Genomic DNA, 27,787 nt, shown 5'->3' with positions numbered 1-27,787 from the left:
TGAATGATGACGCCGATCACACATAACTGGAGGGGCAACATGCAGACACTGCCAACCAGACCACAAAATGGAGGGAAAAAGGCCAGCTTACCTTGTGCACCTCACTTAAAATCTGCTCCAGTCTCACCCATCTACTGGGCTCAACTGACTATACATAATTTTTTACTTTGCAATATCACAGTTATCTTCCACTACAAAGGAAAATATTGTGCTATTACTGTCATCAAAGTTGGTGTCAGTACTTGTACTAACTCCTGTTAGATAGACTGCATCATATAATACAACATTATGTACTAAGTTGTTGACATAAGGCATATAAATAAAAATGAATAGGTACAGGAAAGAAACCAGAATTGCAGGTTTTTTTTGTCATGGCAGCTGATTATTTTGTGTTGCCACAAACTCCTGATCCTGGGCAAAAGGGAAGCTGTGGATCCTCTCCTGATCTTCCAGACTCTAAAGTCATAAAGGTCATTAAATAACCTGAGACAAGTAATAACTTAGTATTTCCATATGATTATTGTTTCCCCCAAGCTTTTCTGTATGCTCTTGGGAAACAGTGCAACAATACTCTCAAGTATAAACGAGTAGACAAACAGACAAAACCCCACAATATTACACACCAAATTTTTTCCTACAGAAATCTTAAAAAATGGAAAACTGCATATTATTCTACCAAAAGCGAAAATATGGTGGGAAAAAACAGAACAGTCTTTTGTCCATGTTCAACGTGAAATGAACATTGCATGTGACAACTTCTGCTGAGATCCCCTAGACTTAATGAACAATCTACATGCCACCCAATTACTTGACTTTGAACGTCTCTGCTAAAAAAAAGGACTATTTTGTGCCTGTAATTTGCAACACTGTTTTATCACCCACAAAAAAAATATTATTTTAAATTAGAAGATTTTTAAACTTATAGTTGTCTGACTGTGCCCTCAGATCAGAAAGCCAGATGATGAATTCCTTTCTTATTTTACTTGAGACACTTGGAACCTCAAAGCTGAAGGAAAACTACAGATTCAATCATTGTTTCACAGGCAATCTCTCATAAAAAGAACTGCAACAATTGAGGAAGTTTACAAGGCTATCCTTAGGACTGGCACAACTCATGAAAGGGCACCACAGAAACCAAATTGTAGTTTGCAGTCAGTAAGGTATGAAAACACACAAAGAGAAATGAAATTAAGTATCTTGCTATATGTTAACTGTGAACTCTTCATCTTGTGCAGTGAATGAGTCAACAAGCCAGGGAAACAACATGCAAGAGCTTAACTAAAGACAGCTTTAGCTATAGAGCTAAAGGATTTTACAAGGGGTCAAAATAAATGTTGCATAGGGAAATAAGAACTGGACCTAATGAAGCATCAGGAAGTTTCATGGAAAAAAAATGCGATTAATGGGTCTGGTTACTATAAACATGAATGACTGAGGTTCTTCTTGCTAGTGTTCAAGAAGCATTTGGATAATGCTCTCAAACATATGGTTTAGTTTTTAGGTAGTCCTGTGTGGAGACAGGAGTTGGACTCGATAATCGTCATGGGTCCCTTCCAACTCAGGGTATTCTATAAGAAAAAGGAGGGGAAAAAAGATGGGTTGAGATGTCATAACTGTTCAGGCACTAAAATTGCTTGCAAGCTAAACACACATTTCAAGTCTCCCTGTTCTTTTTTCATGTAGAATGTATGTCTGGCTTCTATTTCTAAAGAAACAAGTTGCTAGACATCTAGTTTGTAAAAAACGCTTAAAATGCCAGCAAGACTCTTCACAGTGTAGTCAGCTGAAGACCAGTAAGTTATTCAGTACACCTTGCAGCAAAGAAAATTAAACTGATGAGTTCAGTATGGCCATGACTGTACAAGTTAACTCATTTACTGGTGTATTTCACAGCAGACAGTTAGCTTGCTAAATCTACGGAGCATGAAGCACTGCCTACAAGGATGACAACTACTCTATGGTTCACTGAGATACATGTGCCTCAAGAACTAATTCTGTAGGGGGCATCCAACAACAAAACCCCAGCAAAAGAATGGCATCTTTGGCAAAAACGAACAGTTCTGAGTTCAGTCCAACCATTCAGTTACAACTCTGTGCTCAGAGAACTAGTGATAGTTATTCCTAGAACAAGTGATTTTTGCAGATGTTCCTACAGTACATAGTTGTCTTAACAAAATGGTATTATTCAACATCAAAAAGAACCTGGACTCCACGTGCATATAATCATGTTAGAAGGCATGTCATTTATCAACTATGGATTTAAATTTGTAGTAATTTTTATGGCCTAATTAGACCTGATTGGCGAGGTTTGACCACACAGAAAAGAAAGGCCAGTCCAAATTGTGTGAACTTAAGAACAAGGATGTATACCTAGCTCATGTTTAATGTGATTGCCATCTTGCTTTACATTAAGATTATTTTAAACAGATGAGCATTACGCAAAAGTAAAAGAAAGTAAAAGTGGGATACTGGGATGCTTAATAATGCTAACAGATTAAGGACTAAGACGCAGTCTAGTCATTACACCAAATAAATGTGTCATTTCAACAAAAAAAAAATGCTATTTCAATCTCACAGAGATGTGAACCCCCCAAAACGCATCTGTTAAAGGTGACTCACAATTAGTAAGAAAATGGATCATATCCATCGATTTCAGTGGCAGTTTGATAAAAATCCTGCAACCCAGTTACAACAATAAATAATCTTCCATTCACTTTCCAGTTGAAATAATCTTTCACTCACTTTCCAGTTAAATACCTCTGGGACTCAGCCAAATTCAGCTAGCTCCAGATCCCAATTAGTATTAAAATTTCCCAGTTTACCAACAAAAAGACTATGGAAACAGAGTGTTGCATTCAATCATCATGCAATGATGGACTGGAATGGAACACTGATCAGCTAGCTCTCAGTCCTGTTTTAACCACTGGAAACCAATATGCTAAAATATATTAGAGAATTTTTCACATTGGACTAACAATACGTTACAAAATATATTAAAAGATGGTTTTGTCATCAACTTCTTATGCTTATTTAAAATGTTAACTATAAATGTGAGTTGACAATGAGGATTTATGCGTACTTTGTTTTTAATCCCAAACACATAATTAAAGACAAAATTATCTTTATATTGGCTAACTGGAACAGTATTTCTATTGCCTTCTTTGTGAAGATTCTTCTGGAATTACAGTGTCAAAGGAATACTAGGATAGAATAAGTCATTTGTAAACTGCTTATCTCTCAGCAGTGAACAACAACTTAAAAAGCTGTAATTTATGTAAAACTTCACTTATTGATTAAAATTTTAATGACTGTCATAGCTTTGTCTCAAAGAAAATATTTCCCTTCTGACAGTATCTGAAACACTATCTACAAAAGCAAGCTGCAACACTGACATGCATAACATGCAAACAAGAAGTCAGGTCAAATGCCATTTCTGTATCAGATAGAACTTTTGCAGTGATATGCTCTTTCCCTGTGACCCTAAGAACAATTTCAGTTAAGACATTTTTTCCTGCTGTTCCTATTACAGTCACTAAGAAAAAACAAACAAACAAAAAACTAGCCAAATGTATTTATTAGGAGAAAATTTGTGTTCTGTAGTCAAAAGCTTAAAAGCAATTTAGGATCTTGGGATTAAGATGCTTGAGGCAGTTGAGCTGGCACTGGTCATGCAGGTTGTTGGCAGTTACAAACTACCAAATGTATTTGAATTATTTTGTGCAATGAATCTGCAAAGACTGTAAGCCAAGGGGTATCGCTCTTTATTTGGACACAAATCTAAAGTTTCTTGCAGCATTACCACAAAGGTAGCTTTCAGAGACTTCAGCTCACTGGATCAGATTAATTTCTGATGGTTTTGCACTTTGCAAGCACTCTTTAATTACAGTCAAGATGATCTTCCCACTGAGTATTTATCTGCAGAAGTAAAGACTGAATTTCATGCTTTCAATATATCAATTTCACTATAGTTTTTAGGGAGTTCACCTCATATCTGTCAGAAGGTAAAACTGTGAGATTAACAGAAGTCTTTTAACTTGACTTTTCTTAGGACGCATTCCTGTTACATTTCTAAGCTTCCATTCTCTGTCACGGGTATTAAACTAGAAGGCCTGATCTTTAAGTTTCATCAACACGTGTTAAGGGGAGAACTTCCACCAACACACACTGCAGCAGGGAAGACTACTGCCCCTGGGATAAAGAACAATAACAGAGCTACTAGAGTGGAGGACCTGGCTATGCATGGCAAGGTGAGTACAAGACAGGTACCGGTGATACCCAAAAGTATCAATACCTCATCACTTACTAATTGTATACACTTATCATCATCATCCTACTGCAGTGGCTACTGTAGAACGTGATTTTTTATATTCCACCTTCCTTTCAGCATGCGGTCATTCTGCTTTTTACAGGTGCAAAATGTCAGTGGGTATTTCCACCAGGCAGGAAACCAGGATAGCAGATTGGCAGGCTTCTTTAATGCAAATCTGAGAAGAATCTGCCTTTAGGATTGACCTTTTCTACAGCAAAAAGAGCTATGCAGTATTTCATTAGTAACATGATTATTAATATGCAGGCTTTTTTCAGTCTACTGAAATTAGTTGGAACATCTTACTCATTAATCATGTAATTCCATTTCAAAAAAATATCAAACTCACACATGGCCAGAAAGAATCTTCAACGCAAATTTCTACATTTGGTGTTTTCTCCCACGTGCCTGGTGACAGGACGAGGGGGAATGGGCTCAAGTTGCGCCAGGGGAGGTTTAGGTTGGATATTAGGAAGAACTTCTTTACTGAAAGGGTTGTTAGGCATTGGAATGGGCTGCCCAGGGAAGTGGTTGAGTCGCCATCCCTGGAGGTCTTTAAAAGACGTTTAGATGTAGTCCTTAGTGATATGGTTTAGTGGAGGTTTTGTTAGTGTTAGGACAGAGGTTGGACTAGATGATCTTGGAGGTCTCTTCCAACCTAGACGATTCTGTGATTCTGTGATTCTTGCTTTGAAAAATACTTAGTTATAGCCAGAATCTGTACCTGTCATAGTGCAGCTGTAGTACTGAACGTCATTGATAGGTACCATAGCTCACAAAGAAGCAAAGACCGGATGTTTTCAAACCACATCCTGCTGTATTGAAGCTGCTTTAATTTGAGGTTTTCATATGTGCAGATCTTTTTTGTTTGTTTTAAACAAGCTCATCTTAAATTGTTTTTCACGTGAGGTTCAGACAGCAGGAGGAAAACAGTAAAACTGTAATATCCCATCAGTACCTGACAAATAGCATTCAGTTCTTTTTTTCTTTTTGCTTTACAAACTACATTGTGAGTAATAGCATGCATTTCTTTTTCAGTCTGTGTTCTTTACAGCTTCCTGTTTTTTCTAGGAAAATGAATCAGACATTTGTTTCTTCAAGATAAAAAAGACGACTGGAAATACAGTTCTTAATAGAGGCCATTCTGACAGAAAAAGGAAATGTTCATGAGACAATATCCTCAGCAAAAGACATCTGTTTAGAAAAGCATACCAGACAGTATCCCATAACTACTATGATAAATGCAAACATATGTCTATACCTACAGGAAAAGTAGCACAGAATGGTAACTGGCAGTGCTCCTCTGTCTTAATTAGATCTTCTTTATTTTATATGCGAGGTTATGCTTCTTTCTCCAATAATTTTATTCTCTGTTACAAGCAAGATCTGTGATAACTGCTAAAAAATAGCATATCAAAACCTCAAAATTTAATGGATGTTTTGGGAAGTTTTTGATTCTAAATATATGGCACCAAACCATAAGCAATTACAGTGCCCAAGTTTTGGCAGTTGTTTGACAAGAAAATCAACACAGGTGGCTCCATATGATAATCTAGTGTGTCTCTTAAATACAAGTTTCTTTCTTTTGTTTGTTTGTTTGTTTTTTAAAAAAGCAGACAATCAGACGTGAATAGGATTACTGCTTTTACCTTAGCGCTGCCCCAGATCACACAAGAGCTGCTTTCTGGATGTGTATAGCTCATGAAACCACTTCTGGTGCCATAAGCTGTTCATATATTTTCATGCTGCAACACCAAATAGTGACTTGTCACAGCATTAAACTGCATCCAAATGGTTGCCAGTGGGAATGCCATAACAAGTCTGTTTCTATGAAACAATTCACATGAAATGGTAAATCTAGCTGTTGATATACGTAAACAGTATTTAAGGAACCAAAGTTAGACTGTCCGTCTGTCTTCAGAGAGTGTTCTACCACAGAAAGAAAATATACCTAATAATACGAATCATCAAGTCACTGCAGATGACTGGTTAAAAAAACATTCCTCTAGTTCCTCTATAGATTTGGGTGAGTATTAGCATGTACTAAGAGTTAGCCTCTTCTTTACAATTTATGGACTTGAAAAGAACTGCGAAGTTATTTGAGAAGCTGTCGTACACTGAATTATGGTATACAAGTAGAACATAAATTTGTAGGCTTCTATATCATAATGTAATATTCTCATTATGTACAAAAGGAAGGAGACTGTAAAAAGTCAGGATATTATCTTCCTATCTGAAGTTTCTGCAATTGTTTTAACAGGAAGAGCAGGCTTAAAAAATTAAGCAGTTTTTACGAAATATAAGATTATATGTGTTATACGAAGGAGTTACCTCTAATAAAAGGGGACTGGACTAGATTCCAACTACATCCTATGGTTCTACAAAATGACCACAGTAAATCAGAATTTACATTAAATAGTTCCATAACATTTTATTTTTTTTGCAAAATTTTGTCAATGAATGAGATTTCCCATTCCCAAGAACACAAGGTGGCTTTTTTGTCGTTATTTTTGCTTGTTTGTTTGTTTTGGTTTGCTTGTTTTTGTTTTTGGTTGCTTGGTTGGTTTTTATATATTGTCATAAGCAAACAAGGTTGACAAAACACTCCTGTAATTTGTTTACATGAAAAAAGAAGTTTTCAAACTTCTGGTCTACACTTAATTTTTTGGGAAGCTATAAAGGCCCCAACTGCTTATTTGAAATTGGATGACACTTTCCATCTCATTACAGTCAAGTCGGTTTTAACCTCTTCTTGTCTTAGCACTGCCTTCAGTGTCTAATGCATGCGGAAGAAAACCAGGAGAATGTGCAGCTGTACGTTATAATGCCTGGTGATACTGCGCTGATTTTAAAGATGGAAAATTTACATACCTTTTTCATTTTCATTATTTCTGCTTTAAAAGCAGTTGTCTTTCCAGTCAGAGAGATCTCAGTGAAGAAGCCCTTACAGTTCAGTAATTTTACCACACTTAAAAATTTAAATGGGAAGGACGTGTATATGCTCACAGTTCGGATGATTAATCTTGGGGCAAGCAATTCAAGTTACTCAGACTAACTAGCTACTGAAGCATTCTGCTTTTCATTAGCTTTCATTAAGGTAATACAGCAACCTATGATGAGAATTTAACGTTTTCTTCACCCAAAACCAGTGTGATGGTTGGCCCCATAACCTGCAGGTGCACCTCCAAGGTGAACCATGCTCCAAGCCAGCGGCCAGCCTTAAACCCCTCTACACGCCTGTATCACTGGCTCGAGATTCTGCTAACAGGGGTCCAGACTTTATTTATGTACTTCTCAGCGCTAAAATGGTATTTGCTCTTGAACCTAGAGAGTAAAACTTCTACACATATTTTTATTCTTTTTCATTCTATTTTTATTCTTTCTTTACTCTGTCTTATGCTCTTAAGACGTCCAATATAATCGTTTCTGTTTAAAAGAAAAATCTGTAGAATCAGTTAGAATAAGTATTTCAATAGTGTACCTCTCAATAGACTATTTACTTAATTATTAAATTCAGGAAAATTACCAAGCATTTTCGAAGTCCTTTTCAATGGTCTAACACAACTACATGAATTAATTATAACTAGTTCCATGAAATCAGGTGCTCTGCCTATCCTAAAAGAGCAATGCTGTTCTCACGAAGTGCAATACTCCAAAGAAGAAAATATACATTTGTTATGTGCATACTTACTACGTATATGTGTTCCACCTCTGAAAGAAATCCACTGAAAATATAATGAATATAACCCACAAAATTTTGAGGTGAGAACTACTACAGCATCCTAAGAATTGATTTTTTTCTCACAATAAAATCGAACCTAGGGAGGAAAATATCCTACATTGTAATCATTGTTAAACAGAAGTTATCTAACAGCATGATACAGCTGGGTGAGACAAGTGGAGGTGAACAAAAAATTCCATTGGTGAACAAAAACAGATTATTCATAGTGTCAACAGAGTTATTTAAATTAACTTTGAAAGTCAAGCACATCTAGTTAAAGTCCTAGCCAAGACGTCTCCATGCTGGGCTGGCTACTAAACACATCAGTACAAAGATCCTCTTACTCTACCTGCTTGTAGGAAAAAATAATCATTATTCTGGGTACTTAAAATGGAAATTCCAAAAATAAATTCACGAAAATAAACCTCTGCTCTGTCTCATATTAGCAAGTGTTAAGCACTTACAATATGAATTATCACCTACAGAAGTCATGGAGAATTTAACACCTCAGACCACGAACTACCCTCCACAACTATGAAAACCGTCTAGTGACTAGAGAAGCCTTATTTGGATTAGATGAGGAATATTGGCAATATCAGATAATAAACTGAAATAAAAGCTTGAACCAATATGTGGAATATTAAAAATACGATAAAAAATGCTTTGTTGATCCTTTACAGCTAGTGGAGACATACATTTTCACACGGTCTCTAAAATCATCACGTCATTTACACACAGACTCCAAAGGCAAAACAAAGCATAAAGTGCACTGTGAGTGCATCTCCCACACTAGAGCACATTGGCATTCTGTTAGGGAACTGACAGGCTGGAATACAAATTCTCGAAGGGCATTCCTGACTTCCACGTCACACTCTCTCTGCTTTTGGAAGGGGAATCAAAGTCCAGTCACAGTCACTGGCAACCAGCTAGGAAGCCAGCTGCTCAGAGCGCAGAAGGGAATGCTGAGAGCTGGAGCCCACAGGGGAGTCACTCCACTAGGGCTCTCCATACACAACTCTGATTTGTGTGTTTTGAGCTACGGTCATCTAGTCCTTCTTGAGTAAGGACACAAGAGAAGAAGAAGTCCATCAATTCAAAATGTAACGTTATGGGATTGTTTTCTCCTTGGGAAGAGTTGAGGGGGACCTCATTCTGTTAGAAGGCATATTCTCACTGACTCATGTGCTCCAAGCACAAACAGCAGCACACCGGCAGGGTCCTGACACACTGCACTGCCACCTGCAGCGTGACACACTCCCTGTCCTGTGGTCCCTGCACGAGAGACACAGGGCTGTGTTGGGCAGCGCGGTGGGGGCTGCTGTGAGCCCCAGCCACGGCCCTGCAGGGCAGCCTGTCCCTGCACATTGCACTCTTAGCTCCATCCCACCTGGGCCACCAAGCACGTTTTGCATCATTCACTTCATGCCTTTGTAAAGCAGCAGGGTCTGGGTCCTCTCCTTCTGGACTCAATCTTGACAATGCGTAGTTAAATTCCTACTCACAAGAGTAATCTAAGCCTCAATTACGGATCTGTAGGATCAAAATTCTCATTTCCAAGAATGGAAACCATTACAACAATCACTCAGACAATTTCATTTCACAGAGCATCTTTTGCAAAACAAGATGGTTTTGTACCAGCAAGTTACCCAATTTGATATTTTGCAACACTTTTTTTTTTTTTTTTAGATTGTAGGCATGATAAAGACACTTAAAATATCTATCAGAACAGCTAAGCTCCTGCCTTTTCATTGCATCAACTTGTTTTTCTTCCACTGACTTATAAAATAAACACTCATAAAAGAAGTCCAACAGCACTTTTCATACAAGAAAGCCTGCTGAAATTGTCTTTAAAAAAAAAAAATCAAAACCAAAACCCTAAGCCCTGAAGTGAACTATTTGAACTATTAATTCTAAACTAAAACATTTGTCCAGTTATGTGTGGCTGAGTGTAACACTTAAAAAATGATCTGTTGCTTGATGTCTCAGACTTCTCAGAGAACTTTATTTTCCCTGTCCAGAGGTAAATTAAAAGCAAGGGGAAAGGAACAATAACAAGCATTCCCAAGGCTGGAAAAAAGTACAGAATTTTGGCTGGGTGACCTTCAGCTGAGGCTCCACTGCAGCTGATCACATCCACAATCCTTGTACCAACAACTGTCTACAGAGGCCTTTACAAGGCTGTCATAACAACTTTGAAACAGACCTTTTAAAGTTCTTAATCTGTTTGGGGGCAGGAGGGAACCTAGAGCAAATCATAAATGAAAAAAATGTAAACAGAACATAATCAAAGTAAAAGTAAAATCAGTACCTCCAGAAATTTTCATAAACAGAAGATTTATTTATTTTTAATTGGAAATGTGCATGTTTTTTCCTCCTCTCTTTTAATATGCTGACTGATTGAAGATTTTTGTTTTCATATTTCATAAAAGACCTTCAAAAAGGTCTTTCTTTTTTTTTTTTTTTAACCCTGGGAAACTCAGAGATCTCAAAAAATGATCTTTCCTAGCTTTCAGAAGATACTTTTGCAACATACAGACCTTCACTGACTACCCTCAGTGTTGAATCTTCAACAAAACCTTAATTTCTCCTAAATATATTTTTTTAATGTTCCAATTCCAGTGAGTTGTAAATAATCTCACTAGAAATCTCTTTTATTCAGCTTTACATTGTCCACTCTTTTGCAGTGCCATAATGTCATTGATTCTCCACCACTATGAAGTCTTTCAGTGGCAGGTTAAATCAAAATGCCTATTATGAAACATGAACGAAGAAGCAGAACCCTCAGTCATCCCTCCCCCCCCCAAAAAAAAAAAGGTGTTTTGTCTAAAATTACAATCTAACACTTGGGTGACATCAGGGCTGAGATACAGTGATGGCAGCATCTGTGAAAAATCATCCCATAACTGGGGAAATCTTCACTAAAGAACTAGCTGTCAGAAATGCCAGCTGTACCTGATGCAATATGAAGGGATGTAAAAGTCTTCGGCATCCTGATACCACTCCTGCCTGCATGGCTGCCCGCTCACTCGCAGGAGCTGCAGGTTGCACCTACACGCGTTTATTCAGCGCATGAAAATCTGGTCCATGGTTTCCACAGTAACTTCACATCTCACCAAATCCTCATTTTTGATGTATGCCTGTGTAATTGTCACATATATTTGAAAAAAAAACAAAACACCTCACCTCTCAAGACAAAAACCTTTACATTCCTGTTTGAATACATACAGTAGAATGAGTAAAATGTCAAAAGTGATTATGAAAATGTAGTGCCAAAAACAAACATGAAATAAAAAAAAAACCTTTGTGAAGAACTCCCACGCTAAATCCTGCTTTTGTAAGCTCAGAAATGTTGACCTTTTACTACATTCCCCACAAAGCTGTACAGTGATGACCACACAGTGCAGGCTGCAGTCATTTACTGATGCAAAGTCTGCTGTTGTGTGAGTCCCCAAATATCCAACCTAGGTGAACCACAGCTCTGGCCAGAGGCTGAAGAGAAATGCATCCACACAATGTACCTACTGGAGTGGCTGTAAAATCACACAGAACAAATGCTGAGATTAGAGAGGCTACTTTTGTCCAAACTGTCCAACTGAGAAGACAATCCAAAGCCTTTCTAAGTGGTAATTGCATTCACTCCTGAAACCCTTGAAAATACTGTATTTTGAGAAAATTCTGAAAACATTCACATTTGCACCTTGACATGTGCAAAAGTCTGCTTAGGCAAAACAGTTACACAAATTGGATTTTCTTTCTTTGTTTCCTTCTTTTTTTCCTTTTCTCTTTCTTTCTCTCTTTTCAGAAAAGGAGGGTCCAAAACCACCAAACCAAAACCAAATTGCTTTTCAGGCAAAGCGACCTTTGAAAATATGGTCTGTAGATCTAACACACCGTAGTCAGTGAAGCTGCCTTCTTCTTAGGTCTGTAAATTCTGTTCTATGGAAGCTTTGGGGTGTAGACTGTAGTTTGCACAAACTATTCATTTGACAGAAGACTGTTGCTTCATTCTGTGACACACCATTGATCACCAACCAATTGCTGAAAAGTAGGAATGTAGAACATTTAATAAAAATGCCAGCAACTGAGAGACCAGGAAAGTTGAACACAGATGGGGAAAAAAAGGATTACTTGTGGTGTAGGGCAAAAACTCAGACATCCTTCTACGCATAAGCCTGAAGGGCAGACAGCATATTGAGCCCAAAAAAGACTAGGGACAGATTGGTACCTGATGAAAAGAAAGGAGCATTCTGGCCAAGAAAGCAGTGAGGTGCCTGCAAACAGAACATTGGGTCTGGGCAGACAAAGAACTCACCACCACAGGCGTGCTACACCCGGGCTGCAGCCCTGCTCCTCCTACATGAGGCAGCAGCTGCCGAAGCACAAGCCATTGGCCGCTGGAAAGCACAGGACAGCCAGCTCCTTCCTCTTCACCTCCCCTTTCCATCACAGTGCTTTGTGGCAGCACTATAGGCATTCCTTCAGTTTTAATGTGGCACGTTCTGCTCAGCTCTCTAAGCAGGCATTGCTCTGTCCCCTCCCAGCAGCTTCAGTCACACCCACCTTGGAAATGGCCAAAGGTAGGGAAGAGGGGACACTGTGGTGCTGTGCAGCACCCTTGAGTCCCACGTAACCTGAGTTCACACAGCAGTCTCAGGCATTAGCTCTGGGTCTGGGCTTTGACTTAACCAAATGCAACAAAATCCCCCCAGAACAAACAAAAACCCGACCCCCTATCACTCCCCCTCTCTCTGAAACGAGGGGGGAAATGCCACAAGACTGTATGCTGAAATTCAGCCCACATGACGTTTCCTTTGGATCTAATTGCTTCCACACAATTTGCATCTGCTAGTCACGCTAGGTCCCAGAGCACAAAATATTCTCTGTTACAAAGGAGCTCTTGTCCTCCTCCCACCTCCATAATCAAAGCGAAGGACATGTGGCTAAAACCAAGCAGAGCAAGTGAAATAAACAGGTTTCTACCTTCGTCCAGAGCACCCAAGCAGGAGACAAGCCCAGGCCATACTGCTGACTCCACCAGGATGTGAGGCAGCGAGCAGTGTGGGCTGGCAAGGACAGGCTGCGTACAGCAGGCAGGCCGAGAAGCAGCTGGCTCTGCATGCTGACCTCTATTTGCAGACTGTGGAGTGGAGATGGTTAGGGCAGGGCAGGTTGTCTTCTAGATGCCGCCTACAGCAGCTCACAAACTTCATGAAAACAAAACAACTGGCTGTTCCTACATGGAGCAGTCCAAACCATTCATAAAGCCAATTCCCCTGTAGATGTTTCCAGAAAACATCTACAGGGGAAAAATGTTCTCATGATAGCATTAACACCTGATTCTACACCAAGATTCATTCCAGACACCACAATTCTATCACATATTTCTAAAGTGCACTAATTGACATTCTTTTCTGATGATTTATGCATAAAGCAATTGTATTTTAATCTTGTATTATGAAATGGATGTGTGATTGTGAGCATCTGTTAATGAACAAATGATGCTGGGCTTTGGGTTTAAAACTAAGACTAATGGGTGGATTTAAGATAAATTTCACTAAACCATTGCACTTCTCTGCATGCACAATAATTGTTCACTGATTAGCTTAAAAGTGTACATCAGTCCAATACAATCAATTTTACATCAACACAACAGTGTCTATAGAAGGGTTTTCATTGATTTCCTGAATTACTTAGGAGTATGTATACTTGAATTTAATACAACTTTTGTGTCTGGACAACCCTTCACAAGAAGTTTCTTATATATTTCTTCAAAGGAACCCTTCTTGGCAACACTTCTAAAGTCAACACAGTCTTGCATTAAGCTTTCTTTGCTGACACTTTACAGCTGACTAAGTGAAAATGTAGATCATATCCTAATGCAGAAAACCCAGGAACCCTGCAAAAGGAACACATCCTCAAATCAATTTTATTCTAGATCCGCTTCCACCCTCAGACTTTATTAAGCACAACATTTTAAGCACCATATTAACCATCAATTTTTATTAAGCGCTCCAGCTGATGTGATTTTAGATCTTGAGAAAACAGCCTATTGATCACAACAAGACACTATCTGGGATTAGAAAATGAATAATTATCAACTGTCATTGAAAACTGAACTGCAGCCATTCCTACTATTTGGATGGTATTCCTACCATCCCCAAATTCAGAGGGAAAAGGTGACTTATAGATCCTTAGTGTTTTTTTTTAATTTTATTTATTTTTTTAAGAGGGGCTATAATGTCAACAGAGAAATTAGATTTTTTTTTTCATTTCAGCAGTATTTTATACATTTATATCAAAAGAAGTTATTTATTTATCCACATCAAAATTTCCTCCAGTGATTCAGTTTGATTTTAAACAATCTATTCCAACCTTTTATAACTATCAATGGAGAGAGACACTTTAATTTCCACAAAGTTAAGTCAACATACGAATAACTTTTTTTTAACCTCACTGTAAATTGAAAGCATAAGCCTGGCAGATTTTCCTGTTAGTATTCAAAACAGACACTTTCAAACAGACCATTACAATGAGTGTCAGTAAACATGATCCATTGCTTCAGCTGAAGCAGATCTGCAAGAATCAATCTGCAATGCGATAACTTATAACTGCTCTTTTGACTATCTTCAGTCAAGATCTAAAATAGACACCTATCAGTCAGCAGGATGTGACCCAGCTCTGAGAAGGACCATCCAAAGATCCTAGAAATAGTTTTTCACATTTCACTGGGTTTCTGCTACAAGGCCATTGTTGTTAATAACTAAAGCTGCATGCTTGACACATTCATGTACCTTTGCATATAATGACTACAAATGCAGTCACAGCCAAAAAAGTGTTTGATCCAAAATGAAAAATTTGAATTCGTAAGCCAAAATGTGGTCCATTATTATGTTTTGTTTTTTAATATGCACATTAAATTACAAAACTCTTAATCTACTAAGCCACTGGTGTTTCCCCACTTAGTTTGAACGCATGAAGTTTTAAAAGTAATCCGAAAATACTATTTGTTGCCTCCTGCCAGCAAATGAATGCTTAAACTTGTTCTTGACTTCTGAATTTAAAAATACCATTTGGTTAAATAATGACCATAGTCCAATAATTATTAAAATGTTAACTAAATAAAAATACAAAGATCAGATATTCTAACATGCATGGCTCAGATATGATGTCCTGCAACCAGCTTTTTAATTAAAAGTTTCACCACAGGATCACACCTAGTATGACAGATAAGAGCCTGAAACTTGCTGTTAAATGGCAGGACCTTCAGTTCACCGCATTCAGTAGAAGGTCAGTGAAAATAGGAAGCACTCATCACTTCATAAGCGCCGTTGTGCTGAGAATGATGGTACAGTCTGAATTTTGAGTTGCATCAATTTTACAACAGACATGATTTTACCTCCTTCCTAAGGTAGAGATATGCAACTCCGAATATAGTCAAAACTTTTTCATACACCAAATGTGACTTTTGGCTTGATCACCAGAAAAAAAGTGAATGGCTATGCCCCACTTCCAAAAAATAGGCTAGCAAGTGTACTCACTTAAGGGAAACTGGACTTTAAAGATTATGCAAAATGCAAATTTTAACTAATGAAACAGTTCAGCCATTTTACTTTAAGAGAAGCATCTAAGAAGAAAAAACTACACCTGTCTCACTTCCAACAGCAAAACTTACCCAAGTTTGTACTTTGTGCATAAAGTAACAAAACCAGGTTGATTTAATTTATTGTCCATGCATTTGTTACACCATTTTGATTGACCTTTATTTCCCAGTATTTTTGCTTCCATATACTCCTTTGATAAAAACACAAATATATTAAATTATTACAAACTTTTTTTATGTGGAATCTATTGCAGGTCTAATATAGCACCAAATATGGAAATGAATCGATTAAAACTTCCAAGTCAAAAAAAGAAACTAAAGAAAAAAGAAAAAAAAAAGAAAAAATGTCATGTCAGTAATGTTCCATGATGTACTTAGGAGCTAGTCATACAGAACTTTTCTTAGAAAGTGTATATACTCTGTTTAAATACATTTATATGTATATATTCATATACACGTCAAATACAGTAATTAAATCTTATATAAAAAGTCAAGATGTACATGACATATGATTGCACTCTGTACAAACATATTAAATTGAGAAACTTAAAGCTGTGATGGCTGAAATGCAAGTTCTGACTGGAATCATAGGTATGCAATTCTAATGAAGCAGAACAGCCTGAAAAGTAACAGCTTGGATACGGTCTGGTGTCTGTGGCTTTTACTAGTCTGTCCCAGTAATGACTTTCAGTATCAGCAGTCCTTTAAGAAAACTTATTAAATATTCGTGTGATTACCGATTCTGCTTTTCTACTGTGTTTTTTTAAAAAACAGATGCCCAATTTTTGGAGCATATTCAAATTTAGTTATATGCCTACCTTATAAGAAATTTAGACAATATTTAGCAGTGAAATAACACAGTTATTCCTTAACAATGTATAAGGTGAATTTCTGAAATCCTTCTGTCTTCCATCGGGCACAAATCCTATGAAGGATGATGAACTAACTAGCAAATTTCTGTTTTGAAGGACAGCTTTCAAATTCTATTGGTTTTCTTGCTTGCATATAGTACCAGAGATTATTAAATCAAATATGCTAATTAAATTTTAATTCTGAAAATATTTTTAATATTTTTGTATTTCATGTATTTTTTGTATTTCATGTATTCTCTGTTATCACTAGTGACAGGACCCGTGGGAACGGTATGAAGCTGAGGCAGGGGAACTTTAGGCTGGACATCAGGAAGAGGTTCTTCACCGAGAGGGTGGTCGCACACTGGAACAGGCTCCCCAGTGAAGTAGTCACTGCACCAAGCCTGTCTGAATTTAAGAAGAGATTGGACTGTGCACTTAGTCACATGGTCTAAACTTTTGGGCAGACCTGTGCTGTGCCAGGAGTTGGACTTGATGATCCTTATGGGTCCCTTCCAACTCGGGATATTCTATGATTCTATGATTCTATTTCAAATGTTCATTCGCAGGAATTAAATGACCTAATTGCCTATGTCTGAAGAGTTCTGGTGTTCATCTTCCCTCCTACCTGACAGCACTAGAACTCCTCTAGACAAAGCCTCAAGCTTTGCCAAGAGCGAGGTCTGGCCCAATATCAGAACAGAGAGGCCAAAATTGCTCCATACATCATGCTGGCCCTGTTTAAGCAGGGAGCCAATTCTCAGCTGCACAAAAGTTAAGGAAGTTCTCTGGATTTATAACAACATTATTAAAACAGCATTTGAACCACGGACTCCAGTTAAAGGAGCAATCAGATAGCACTTTAATGCTGTCAATCACAGCTTGTATATTTGGTTTTGATGTGTACATCCCAAAACTTAGTACTCCCTAGGAATCTTTAAAACGAGGCAGAAAGGTGAGCTATAGTTGAATTTCCATTAAACAAATTCGTATTTTATCACAGCTTTCCTGTCTGTTAAGAACTTTTAAAAGTAAGTAAATATATGCATCAATACCATACAGACGTCATTAGTAGCAATGCATCTCAAAACTGTCTTGTGCAGTATAACTTATTTTTAACAAAGGAATACTGGCGAGGAGAGCAGTTTGGGCAGTAGGTGTAAGGAGACCACCAAGACCCCACCTGAGCAACCACTAGATACAGGGGAAAAACACTGCCCAAAGCATGCATGAAACGCTCTGAAAACTCCGTTCTTTTGCAAACACCTCTCTCCAACACACACCAAGAACAGCAAGGATGCGTGGCTTCTTGGTTGGCACTGTTTTCCTACCAGGACCAGAGGAAGCTATACTGATGTGAGCCCCACCTTCCAGGGTCTGCCTCATGCCCATTAGTGGTTGGTCATAAATGTGGACCAATACCGTAAGTGTCATATGAATAGATTAAGGTGTCAAATTTTTCATCACTTTTCAACTCAACAGGGTAACGGTCTCGTGCACTGTCCTTCCCGTCTCCTGCCTGTACTGTATGACCAGGCTCCCATGGTGGAGAAGTCCCTCTGCCCCACAGCACCGAGCGCAAATCAATGTGAAAATGATCGCGACCCTGCAGAACTAACATGAACTGCTCTCATGGAAGGGTTGCATTTGGAAACCAGCTGGACACTTCTACTGTTTTATTTGTTTTGACATTTTCAGGGGAAAAAAAAGTATTTCCATAGCATTTATATTATTTTTTGTCTCAATGTTCTGCTGAACCTGTTCAGTAATATAAAACTGACCACGCATCAAATCAAGCTTTTCCACCAACAGAAACCAGCAGGAAAAACTTTGAACACGTCAAGCAAATCAAACACTGAAAGTGATTAGCCTTCTTCCCCCTTGAACAGGATTTTATTGGCAAATATGTCCTGGTATGGCAAATGTTCACTGTAACATTTGAAAAAAAACAACACTGTATTAAAGATAACAGCCGCAACAAGTTTCACAAATCTGCTCAGTGCAAACACCATACTCTCTATATTCTGTTTACCTTCTGGAATGAAATCACACCCTGATCAAGAAGCACTGTACACACACTGAGAAAATATTAAAACTTAAGTCTTTGCATTTGAAATATGAGGTTGCAGCACCTAAAAACAAATCCGTAGAAAGTAATACTTGAAAAATTCTTTTCACTGAATATGTGTACACAGCTCAGCATGTGGATCGATATGCAACTGATATTCCCACTTACCAACCTAAGAGCTACACAAGGCAGTTTGCCTGTCTTTCCAGATATCCTTTTTATCAGAAATAAATCATACTTAAATTTTTTTTCCATGCATGCACATGGAGAAGAATGCTTTAGATAACACTGCTGTAAGCGAGTGTGTGTTTGTTAGTCTGTTTTCCATCCCCCACTTCTGTGGCTTGGTATTTAATTACAGGGTGGAGTGGTCCCCAGGCTACTTATGTTTCTTCCAGCCACGGCCAGAAAACTTCTGCAGGAACGGACACGCATGAGTGTGATCACGACAAGTCCCAGCTGGTTCCCGGTCAACAGCGCTAACCAAAGCTCACCACTGACTGAGAGGACCGCTGCTGCGTTCTTCTAGTAGCTCTTGGAAACATGTTACACGTTCAAATAAGAGAAACTGCTTGCTAAACTTCAGCAGACCTTAAAGGCTTTAACAGGACCTAGTCTGGCTATGTGCTCTTCATTTCCTTCTCAATTTTCTTTTGCTAATGACTATTGAACAAATCTTTATCAGTATGCTGGAAATAAATGGCTTTTTTTTTTTTTCAACAGACACCACCTCAATATAGGTATGCTTGGTTTGACCAGATAGGACTTTCAAACTCATTGTCTGATGTGAACCCTACATAATACTGCACAGTTTTAAATGATGCTTTCCACTAACAATCTTAAATTTCTGCAGAAAATGCTATTTTCAGCTGAAAAACATTACATAGCTTGCAAAACACTGCAACTCAAACACGACCATTTCATAGCTAAGCATTACCACAAAATGCACCGAGTTATAAAGAAATACATTATTCCAATTAATTTTTAAAGAAATGAGAAAAGTTCTGTTGGATCAATAAAACTGGGGAAACTATATAGACTAACTTAGATAACAAATGACACACACAATTAAACATTATTTTATATTAAAAAGGATATTGTTAATCAGAGTATTACTGTTAACAGGATTTGGGAAAAAGAGGAAAGATGCTTTGGGTTTTTATCCATAGCTATTTTAACAAGGGACTTGCATTTTTTGGCCTAAGCAACAAGAATTCAGCAGTTTGGAAAATGCCATCTCTGTGCCAGAAATGTGTAGCGGGTGAAGGTGAAACCACGTGAGCGCATTTTGATATTAGGCAAAGCCTGAACGGCAGATGAAGATTATGTTATCTGATCTTCAGTCAGAGTTTGAAAACACTTGCTGGTCGAGCCCTAGCAAGAATTTATGTAACATATTAGTTTGCGAGCAATCTGTCGCAGTGCTCCTATCAGCAAGCCTCCTCTTCTCTGTCGTGCTCTATTGAGAAAAGCGCGCCCAAAGTACGGAGCAGCAACGTCTCATTTACACGATACACCAGATTAAGGAAAGACTCATAAACCCGGACCCTGGGGAGCGTCCTCCCGGTACCACAAACCACACACACCAGCGTACAGAACGGCAGAACGAGAAGGAACGCGTGTTCGTGCTCTGCTGGTAACTCGGGGTGCGAGAGGCGAAGACCCAGCCCCTGCACGGAGCAACCCGAGGGCTGGGCTCTTCGCGGCTTCCACAGCCGCCGGGCACAGAGGCGGCCCACGGCCCTGCCCGCTGCGGACTCTCCCGTTTTTGTGAAAAACGAGCGCCCTGCCCTCGCGGGGCCGCCAGGCGCTGCCCACGTGCCGGCTGTCGCGCCCGGCCCGAGGGAGCTCCGCGGCTCCGGCCCCGGCCGCTCGGCTGCCGCCGGGTCAGCGCCTCCTCGTCCGCACCGGCGCCGGGGCAGGGCGACAGGCCCGCTCGCACCGCCGCCTCGCCCCCGTCGCGGCCGCAAGCTGTCTTCGGGCCTACGGAGCTGCTTCCCACCGAGCTCCCGATGTCGCCAGCGGGACGCTCCGGCCGGGGCCGGCCGGCCGCCGTGCCCCGCAGCGCGGGGCCCTCCCGCGCCCCCGCCCGCCGCGCCCCGCCCGCCCGGAGCCCTCCGCACGGGGACCCGGCCCGGCCTCGGCGCCCCCCGCCCGCCCGCCCGCTCTGCCCCGGGGCGGCGGCGACGGCTCGGCGCCGCGGGCACTCACTTGAGAAAGTACCGCTGTCCCGTGTGCGTGAGAGCCATCTCCCAGCCGGGCGGCAGCGGCAGCTCGTCCGTCACGTCGTAGGAGCGCTGGCGGAGGTGCCCGTGCTGCGGCGCGGAGGCCGAGCCCACGAGAGAGGCGGGCGAGGAGTGGGAGCGGACGTGCTGCGCGGCGGCGGGCCTTGGCGGCGGGCCGCCCGAGTCCGTGCTCGACTGCCGCGAGTGCGAGCCCGAGTCGGGCTCCTTGAAGAAGGACTCGGGCAGGATCTTCTTCCTCCAAGAGCTGGGCTTGGGGTTCATGACCGCGTTGAAAAGCGCCTCGAGCTCCGTGTCCAGGTCCTGCGTGACGTGGATCACCTGCTGCCCCGGCGGCGGGGCCGCGGGAGCGGGGTTCATTTTCCGCCCGTCCGCCCCGACGGCGAGCGCGGACGCCTCGGCGCACAGGCGGTCGCCGGGGCCGGCCCCGCCGCAGGCCGCCGCCGAGGACGTGCCCTTCGGAGCCGGCCGAGCTGCTCCCCAGCAGCTGCGACGCTCTGCCGGCGCGGGCGGGCTGCGACGCGGGCGGCGCAGACAATGCCGCTGCGTCCCGGACGGCAGCGACGGCGGAGTCCCGGGCGGCCGACGGAGGGGCGTGCGGGTCAGCCCCCGGGCGGCGCGCCGCCCTCCCCCCGCGCCGGGCCGGGCCGGGCCACGCCGGGCTGCGGCGGGGCGAGGGCCGCGCCGGCCCCCTCCGCCCGCCCCCCGGCGGCCCGGCCCTCGCCCTGTCCCGCCCCGCCTGCGGTTATGCAACGGCCTCGGAAACTTCGGGTCCGCGGAGTGGACGCGGGCGGCTTCCCGGCGTGGCGGAGCAGGCCCGAGGGGCGTTCCACACAGCCGCGCGGCGGCCGCCGCCACCGCTCCCGCTCCGCTCCGGCCGCCGCCTCTCCCGTCCCGCGCGAAGTTCGCGGAGGCCCTCAGGAAGGCGGCGCTAGGCGGGGCCGCGGCTGGGCCACAACCCCGGTGCCCGCGGCTCCGGTGCCCGCCGGCCTGGCCCCGACCCACGGCCGCCGCGGAGGGCCCGCGGGAGCGGCTGCTCCAGGCCCCGGCCCAGGCCCGCTGCACCTTCCTGTCGTGCCGCAGGGCGAAAAGCGTCGCCTTCGTGCTCAGGGATCCGTCGGACATGTTGTCTCCTCACGCCACCGAGAGAACTTCTGTCAACCTCGTTAGCTTTGTTTTTAACCCATCGTTCAGGAAACTCACGGGTAGTACTATGTGAGCAAAACGATGCTTAACTAAGCTTGCTCATAATAGCAAGCATAATAAGCAAATCGTAGCATAATTTAGTGATGATCTGCCAATGGGGGCGCGTAACGGGAGGGAAAAAGGGAGCAAACGTTCGTGGTGACATGTACTAAAACTACTTTGTAAATGAGAAAAGGTTTAACCCTTTGCTGACAGACATGAATCTAGCAGAGTTGTCTCATGAATCTTTCCAATTCTCTGTCCATTGGTGATATTGCAAATGCAGCTGTGATTCTATTTGGATTTATTCTGACTACCTGCTCATTGTCCAGTAAGTCTAAGCTAGAAGCCAAAGCTGCGATCAGTAATTCAGTAGCTGCATCTGTAAGAAATAATGTCACAAACTTTCCAACTTCAGTGCTGATTTTTACAATAGGAAGCATACAGTGTCTTTATGACTGCACATACAGAGATACCACACGTTGGCTGTACTTACACAGAACTTTTTCCAGTAATGCATTTCTTTATTCATTTTGTTTCAGTAGTTTGGACAGAGACCAGGCTATGCTGGTTGATAAGAACTAAGAACACATCCTCCTCAGTAATCAGAATCTATATTAGAAAAGTTTCAGGTAGGTCCTTTTCTCTTTCCTCCCTTCCTCCCTTCCTCCCTTCCTCCCTTCCTCCCTTCCTCCCTCCCTCCCTCCCTCCCTCCCTTTCTTTTTCTTTCTTTCTTTCTTTCTTTCTTTCTTTCTTTCTTTCTTTCTTTCTTTCTTTCTTTCTTTCTTTCTTTCTTTCTTTCTTTTTTCTTTCTTTCTCTTTCTTTCTTTCTTTCTTTCTTTCTTTCTTTCTTTCTTTCTCTTTCTTTTTCTTTCTCTTTCTTTCTTTTTCTTTTTCTTTCTTTCTCTTTCTTTCTTTCTTTCTTTCTTTCTCTTTCTTTTTCTTTCTCTTTCTTTCTTTTTCTTTTTCTTTCTTTCTCTTTCTTTCTTTCTTTTCTTTCTCTCTCTCTCTCTTTCTTTCTCTCTCTCTCTTTCTCTCTTTTTTTTTTCTGAACTGATCTTGTACTTGTTTCTTTACTTAAGAAGTATCAACTGTTCTGAAATTCATTTGGCTTCTCCAGCTTAGAACCTGTACCCAGCTCTTGAATGTTCTTTGTCCTTTGATCAGTGTTACATTGAATATTGGAAATGTAGATTTTGAGATTCAGAGTGTAAGCCTGTACATAAACTCTGGATTAGGATCAGCTCTAAGGAACATATCTTGCTTGTGTGTTTCATCATTTCCTTGCTTCAACAAATATTCTGTCATTTATTTTTTCTTACACTTCCTGTTCATGTTTCCATTGACTGGGCAGATCTCCTCCTTGTATTTTTTGCCACATCTGCTATATTTCTGGTCAGGAAATCCAGTACTCCTGAGACTTGTTTATGCTTCCCTTCCCTGAGAATTTTCCATGCTATTTTTTGTACCATTCTTCTAGTGTTTCCTTACTGGGCCACTTGCTAGCATTTTACTTGCTTGGACAGCTGTGCTAATTACAACACCTGCTCCAGGGTTATGCAGATATTCCATATGATATTTTTTTCTGCAATTTCCTTGTTTAAAACCCTTGGATATTAGATGATTGTCTATGTGCATATGCGGTCTATTGTACAGATAATGATCTGAACATGAGTGCTTTTTCATACAGCCTTTACAAGGGCTTTTACACTTCCTCCAGGCTTCTGTATCCTTGAGTAAAGACACACCCATCTGCCTATTACATTCCTTTCCAAATGACATGTCTGTTCAAGGAAAGGCTCTGACAATCTCGTTCATGGTGAGATCTCATCTGCATTAACTAGACCACTTCCATGAGACAGGATTGCATCTCAACAGTAAATATATACCCATCTGTTTTAAACGTAAGAGGTATTTATTACAGCTAGAAAATTCTTCTTCAGACAGATACTAGTATTTCAGTTGCACTTTTTACTGAACAGTATGATTAGCTGCTATTGTACCACTAGGTATAGGCTAAAGCATCTTCATTCACTAGTCTGAAAGTGATTAAAATTATAAGAACAAATTCTCATGGTGTTGTTTTTATTACTTTTTAAAAGAAGAATAACTTCCTTCTTTTGGCACAAAGATAGGATATGACCACCAGCACTTAAAGGAAATGATTCAATATGCTCAGGTCCATGGAAGACAATGGCACTTCAGTGGGTATGGAATTAAGTGATAAAGGAACCAAACCAAAAATACGATGTAGAAAGCCTCCTTGTCATTACTTCTTTCTTCTAACTACAGAATCATACATCATAAATATATGAGCATAGCATTATTTTATCTCAATTTCATGTGCTATCCAAATGTTTTTGAATTGTACAGTCATTTTCTTGTTTAACTGAAGGATTTATAAACGAACAGTACTGCAAAAGTACCCTATTTGTAGCATATCTTCTAGCAGCAAATTCAATCTATACTTCAGTGGAAAGCCAAGCAAACAGATCAGAAGAAATAAGTACACTTCCAAATGTACCCTTAGATAATGAGCATCTAATGACTTAAAGAAAATGACCGTGTTGACATTTTTAATCTGAATCCATCGCTGCTTTGTACCAAAGCCCAACATACATTAATTTTATTTTTTCTGAGAAAGACAGCATAGGTGAAGATCCATGTATGATGTCTGTTAGAAAACTTTCAGGATTTTCTTGAAAAATCTCATGGTTCCTGGGTAACTAAGTAACAATTGCACACTGCAGACCAGGAAAAGTATGTACGCTTCCTGCCTTCTGTTTGGGTATGTGCTGTACAAAGAGACTTCGAGTGGTGATTAACTACATCTACTTGCTTTCATATACTTTATCAAAGAACAGCCATACATAAAAAAGAAAGCTTATATTCATCCAAAGTAAATAATGGAGAACAAAAAAATAAAGTGAAACTAAGTAAGTTACACAAAGTTTCACTATACAAAGGTATACATGTGCTTAATAGGCATATATTTAAACTTTTAAAACATCATGTAGTTTGTCATGCAAATCAGTATTTTTTATTTGCATTCATGGCAATTGTTTATGATTTATTAGACATTTTTATATATTATGCTATTGCTGTTCTGCACTATGCTACTGTAGTTCTACATTAATTTTCAAGGGACTTCTTGCTGCAAAGGTATACTTAAGTAAATGCATTGTGTTCTTTAACAAAGGCATCGGTGCTTAAGATTCTACTTTTATCTGTGTGTTCAAAACTATTTGTTTCTCAGCTAGCTAACAGCTCTTAGACTTTGGTTAGTACCTCTGTAGTATGCGATGCATAGCCTAACTCTGATGTGGTTTATTTAATACACAAACCTGGTATATATTACCAAGTTTCACCAGAACAGCTATGTCAGCGTATCTCCCCAGCCAACATCACCAAGCCAGCAAAACCTATAGCATAGACACAGTCTGCTAGAAAAAAAAAAAAAAAAAAGAAAAAAAAGAAAAAAAAAAAGAGCTGTCAGCTCAGTTCATGTTGTTTTGTATGTTAATGTAATTTTACTGGCAAGAAAGCTATGTGAATATCTATAGTAGATGACTGCTCAGATATTCATTTCAGAAACAGCTATGCTAACCAAAAATTACACCAATATTTGTGTCTCAGAGGTTATTCTCCTTACAGCAAAGCCGGTGGAATGAGACATACAAACACTGCTCATCCACATCAGTGTGAGTCAGTCAGTCAAACACTTGAACAGTTTGGAACAGTGATCTGGAAAAACCTGTAGTGTCTAGTTTGCAAACAGCTGAAGCCATGTCAGATGTCACCACACTAGAGCTGCTTGTTTCAGCTTCCATACTGAGGTTATCATGCCTCCTCCAAAGAAGATAATGGAAGAAAATACACAGGCATACCACAATTGGTTTGTTTCAGGTAGCTTAAACTATTGATGAAAAGAGCTTTGCTAATACAGCTGACTTCGTACTTAAATGAATTAGGAGACAAATTCACATTTGTGTAAATGGTGGTAATTTTTTAAGGATAGTAAAACAGCTAGCCTTTAGACATTTAAGTTATTCAAGACAGATAGGGAAGATGGTTTTTGTCCGAGTTCTATGGGATAAATAAATCCTAAAATATTCATGTAAAATAAACTGACACCTGATCTGCTCTAGGTGTTTCAGAGTAAATGTCCAGAATTGCAAAAAGAAAGAAATTGTTTAACACAGTATGATCTTATTGGTCAGCATTCTGGAACTGTTATGCCAGTCTGACTCCCTATGTGAACATTGATGACGATACCAGAGTAATCAGCTAGCTAATGAGACTAAAATGCACAGGAGTAGTTATAGAGGAAGAAATATTTCAGCCTGCAAACTTCCGCAAGAGAGTAGCATAGAGCAGTGTTGAGAATCATAACAACAGGAAAAGTATTATTTTCTAGCATAACTAATTTAACTTGCAGAAAGATTCAGTATATTTTTTTTTGTAATAAAAACTGCATGTACATGGAGAGGGTTGTCTGATGTAGATTTTGTCAGGAAACAAAGCTAATTGTTTAATCACAATCAGATTTTATATTTTAGGAGAGTCTTCCAGTTTGACTTTCCTGTGTCCAATAAAGAACGCATGTGATTTGCTCTAGCTTTCCTGGGCAATTTGAAACAGCCTAAATATTCTGACACCCTACTACTGCTGTTATTGTAAAATAAATCAGTTGTCACCTAGTAAGTACATATATACCCAATAAGCACGTGTATATACATATATATGTAAAAAGGAGCATCATGTACTTTTTAATGCATCTTGAACATGTTATTGGTTGTACATGTTGCTCAGCACTGTATGTTTTACCTTTCCTTTGCAAAAGGTAAGGCCTACATAACTGATTGCCTCCCCTGTCCCACATATTTTTACATCGCAGGATCCTCTGTTTTCCCTAGCAAGTAAAGGCAATGTTCATGATCAATATTCCCAGTTTTCATCATGTGTTTTCTTTTTGCCTGGGAAGTCATCCTTGATACTAACTTGTAAACTTCAGAGGGAGAAAGAACAGGGATGAGAGGCAAATTGTTGTTCTTGAAGTATTAATGGTGACCTGTAGAAAAGCAATCATTTATAATGTGTTCCTGCTACTGAGCACACAGGTGACAGCAAAAACAGCAAGCAAAATACTTCTCCTATTCCATGTCCCTTTTTATTTAGCTGCACTGGGAAAAGCCCTGGAGTGGGTGCTCACGGGCAGACCAGTAAGAGTCTCTATTCTTTAAGTGGACAGAAAGACACATCTCCATCTATTAGCTGAGACACCATGAAGCAAAGATGTAGTCTGACAGATAAAATCCCCAGCAAAAACTGAGAAATGCTTAGCAAACTTATGAATTCTTAGTTCCAGAAATTAGATACACATTTGGATATAGATAAGTATAAACAATGATGACTTTAAAGGCCACCCATCTCAAATTATTAACCAGTTACAGACATTCAGAACAAAAATGTTTACAACAGGTTTTGTGTAAGCAGCAGCTGAGGGCTTTCTCTAAAATTTCCTTGAAACACATAGCCATGGCTTCTGCTACAACCAGACCTAATGGAACAGAAGTTTGTTTTGTTATCTTATGGTAGACCTATGAACACAGGATGGTTGAAAGGTGTAGAGCAGTTCCTCAACTTCTGCAGTTCTGGTATGTTAAGTATGTTAGCAATACGAGGAATACTACTTTGTGTGTTCACACACAAACACACTTTGGAGTAAGATACAGATTCCATAAAGTGAAATTCTGTTTTATCCTGTTTACTTAAGTTTTCCTTTTACCAAAAACCAAATGAAAAACAAAACT

The 27,787-nt window shown here is 40.3% G+C and overlaps 2 protein-coding genes across 2 annotated transcripts in view; one reads left to right on the top strand and one right to left on the bottom strand.

Annotated features, from left to right (window-relative positions):
• The window catches only part of WWTR1 (WW domain containing transcription regulator 1), a 70,259-nt gene extending 48,843 nt beyond the window's left edge, over positions 1 to 21,416 (bottom strand). Inside the window, exon 1 of the mRNA XM_040566887.1 lies at positions 20,758 to 21,416. Within this exon, the coding sequence (XP_040422821.1) occupies positions 20,758 to 21,149 (392 nt within the window). The 5' untranslated portion in view covers positions 21,150 to 21,416. The remainder of the gene's footprint in view (positions 1 to 20,757) is intronic.
• On the top strand, positions 21,327 to 22,665 carry LOC121074798 (formin-like protein 20). Its single transcript, XM_040567320.1, has 3 exons — positions 21,327 to 21,390; positions 21,467 to 22,004; positions 22,517 to 22,665. Exons 1-3 carry the CDS (start codon positions 21,327 to 21,329, stop codon positions 22,557 to 22,559), a joined length of 645 nt encoding a protein of 214 aa, XP_040423254.1. The 3' UTR covers positions 22,560 to 22,665.
• Positions 22,666 to 27,787: the final 5,122 nt, after the last annotated feature.

The sequence above is a fragment of the Cygnus olor genome, chromosome 9 (genome assembly GCF_009769625.2).
Source record: "Cygnus olor isolate bCygOlo1 chromosome 9, bCygOlo1.pri.v2, whole genome shotgun sequence".
In the NCBI taxonomy this organism is placed as follows: Eukaryota; Metazoa; Chordata; class Aves; order Anseriformes; family Anatidae; genus Cygnus; species Cygnus olor.
Note: the sequence above shows the minus strand (reverse complement) of the source record. Positions and strands in the feature narration are given on the sequence as shown.

Bases quoted from the DNA above. Each gene is read 5' to 3' on its own strand.
- LOC121074798 (XM_040567320.1), top strand. From the start codon at position 21,327: ATGCCGCTGCGTCCCGGACGGCAGCGACGGCGGAGTCCCGGGCGGCCG. The intron at 21,391-21,466 runs GTCAGCCCCCGG...CGGCGGGGCGAG, and splicing joins GCCGACGGAGGGGCGTGCGG to GGCCGCGCCGGCCCCCTCCG. The intron at 22,005-22,516 runs GTGAGCAAAACG...ATTTTGTTTCAG, and splicing joins AAACTCACGGGTAGTACTAT to TAGTTTGGACAGAGACCAGG.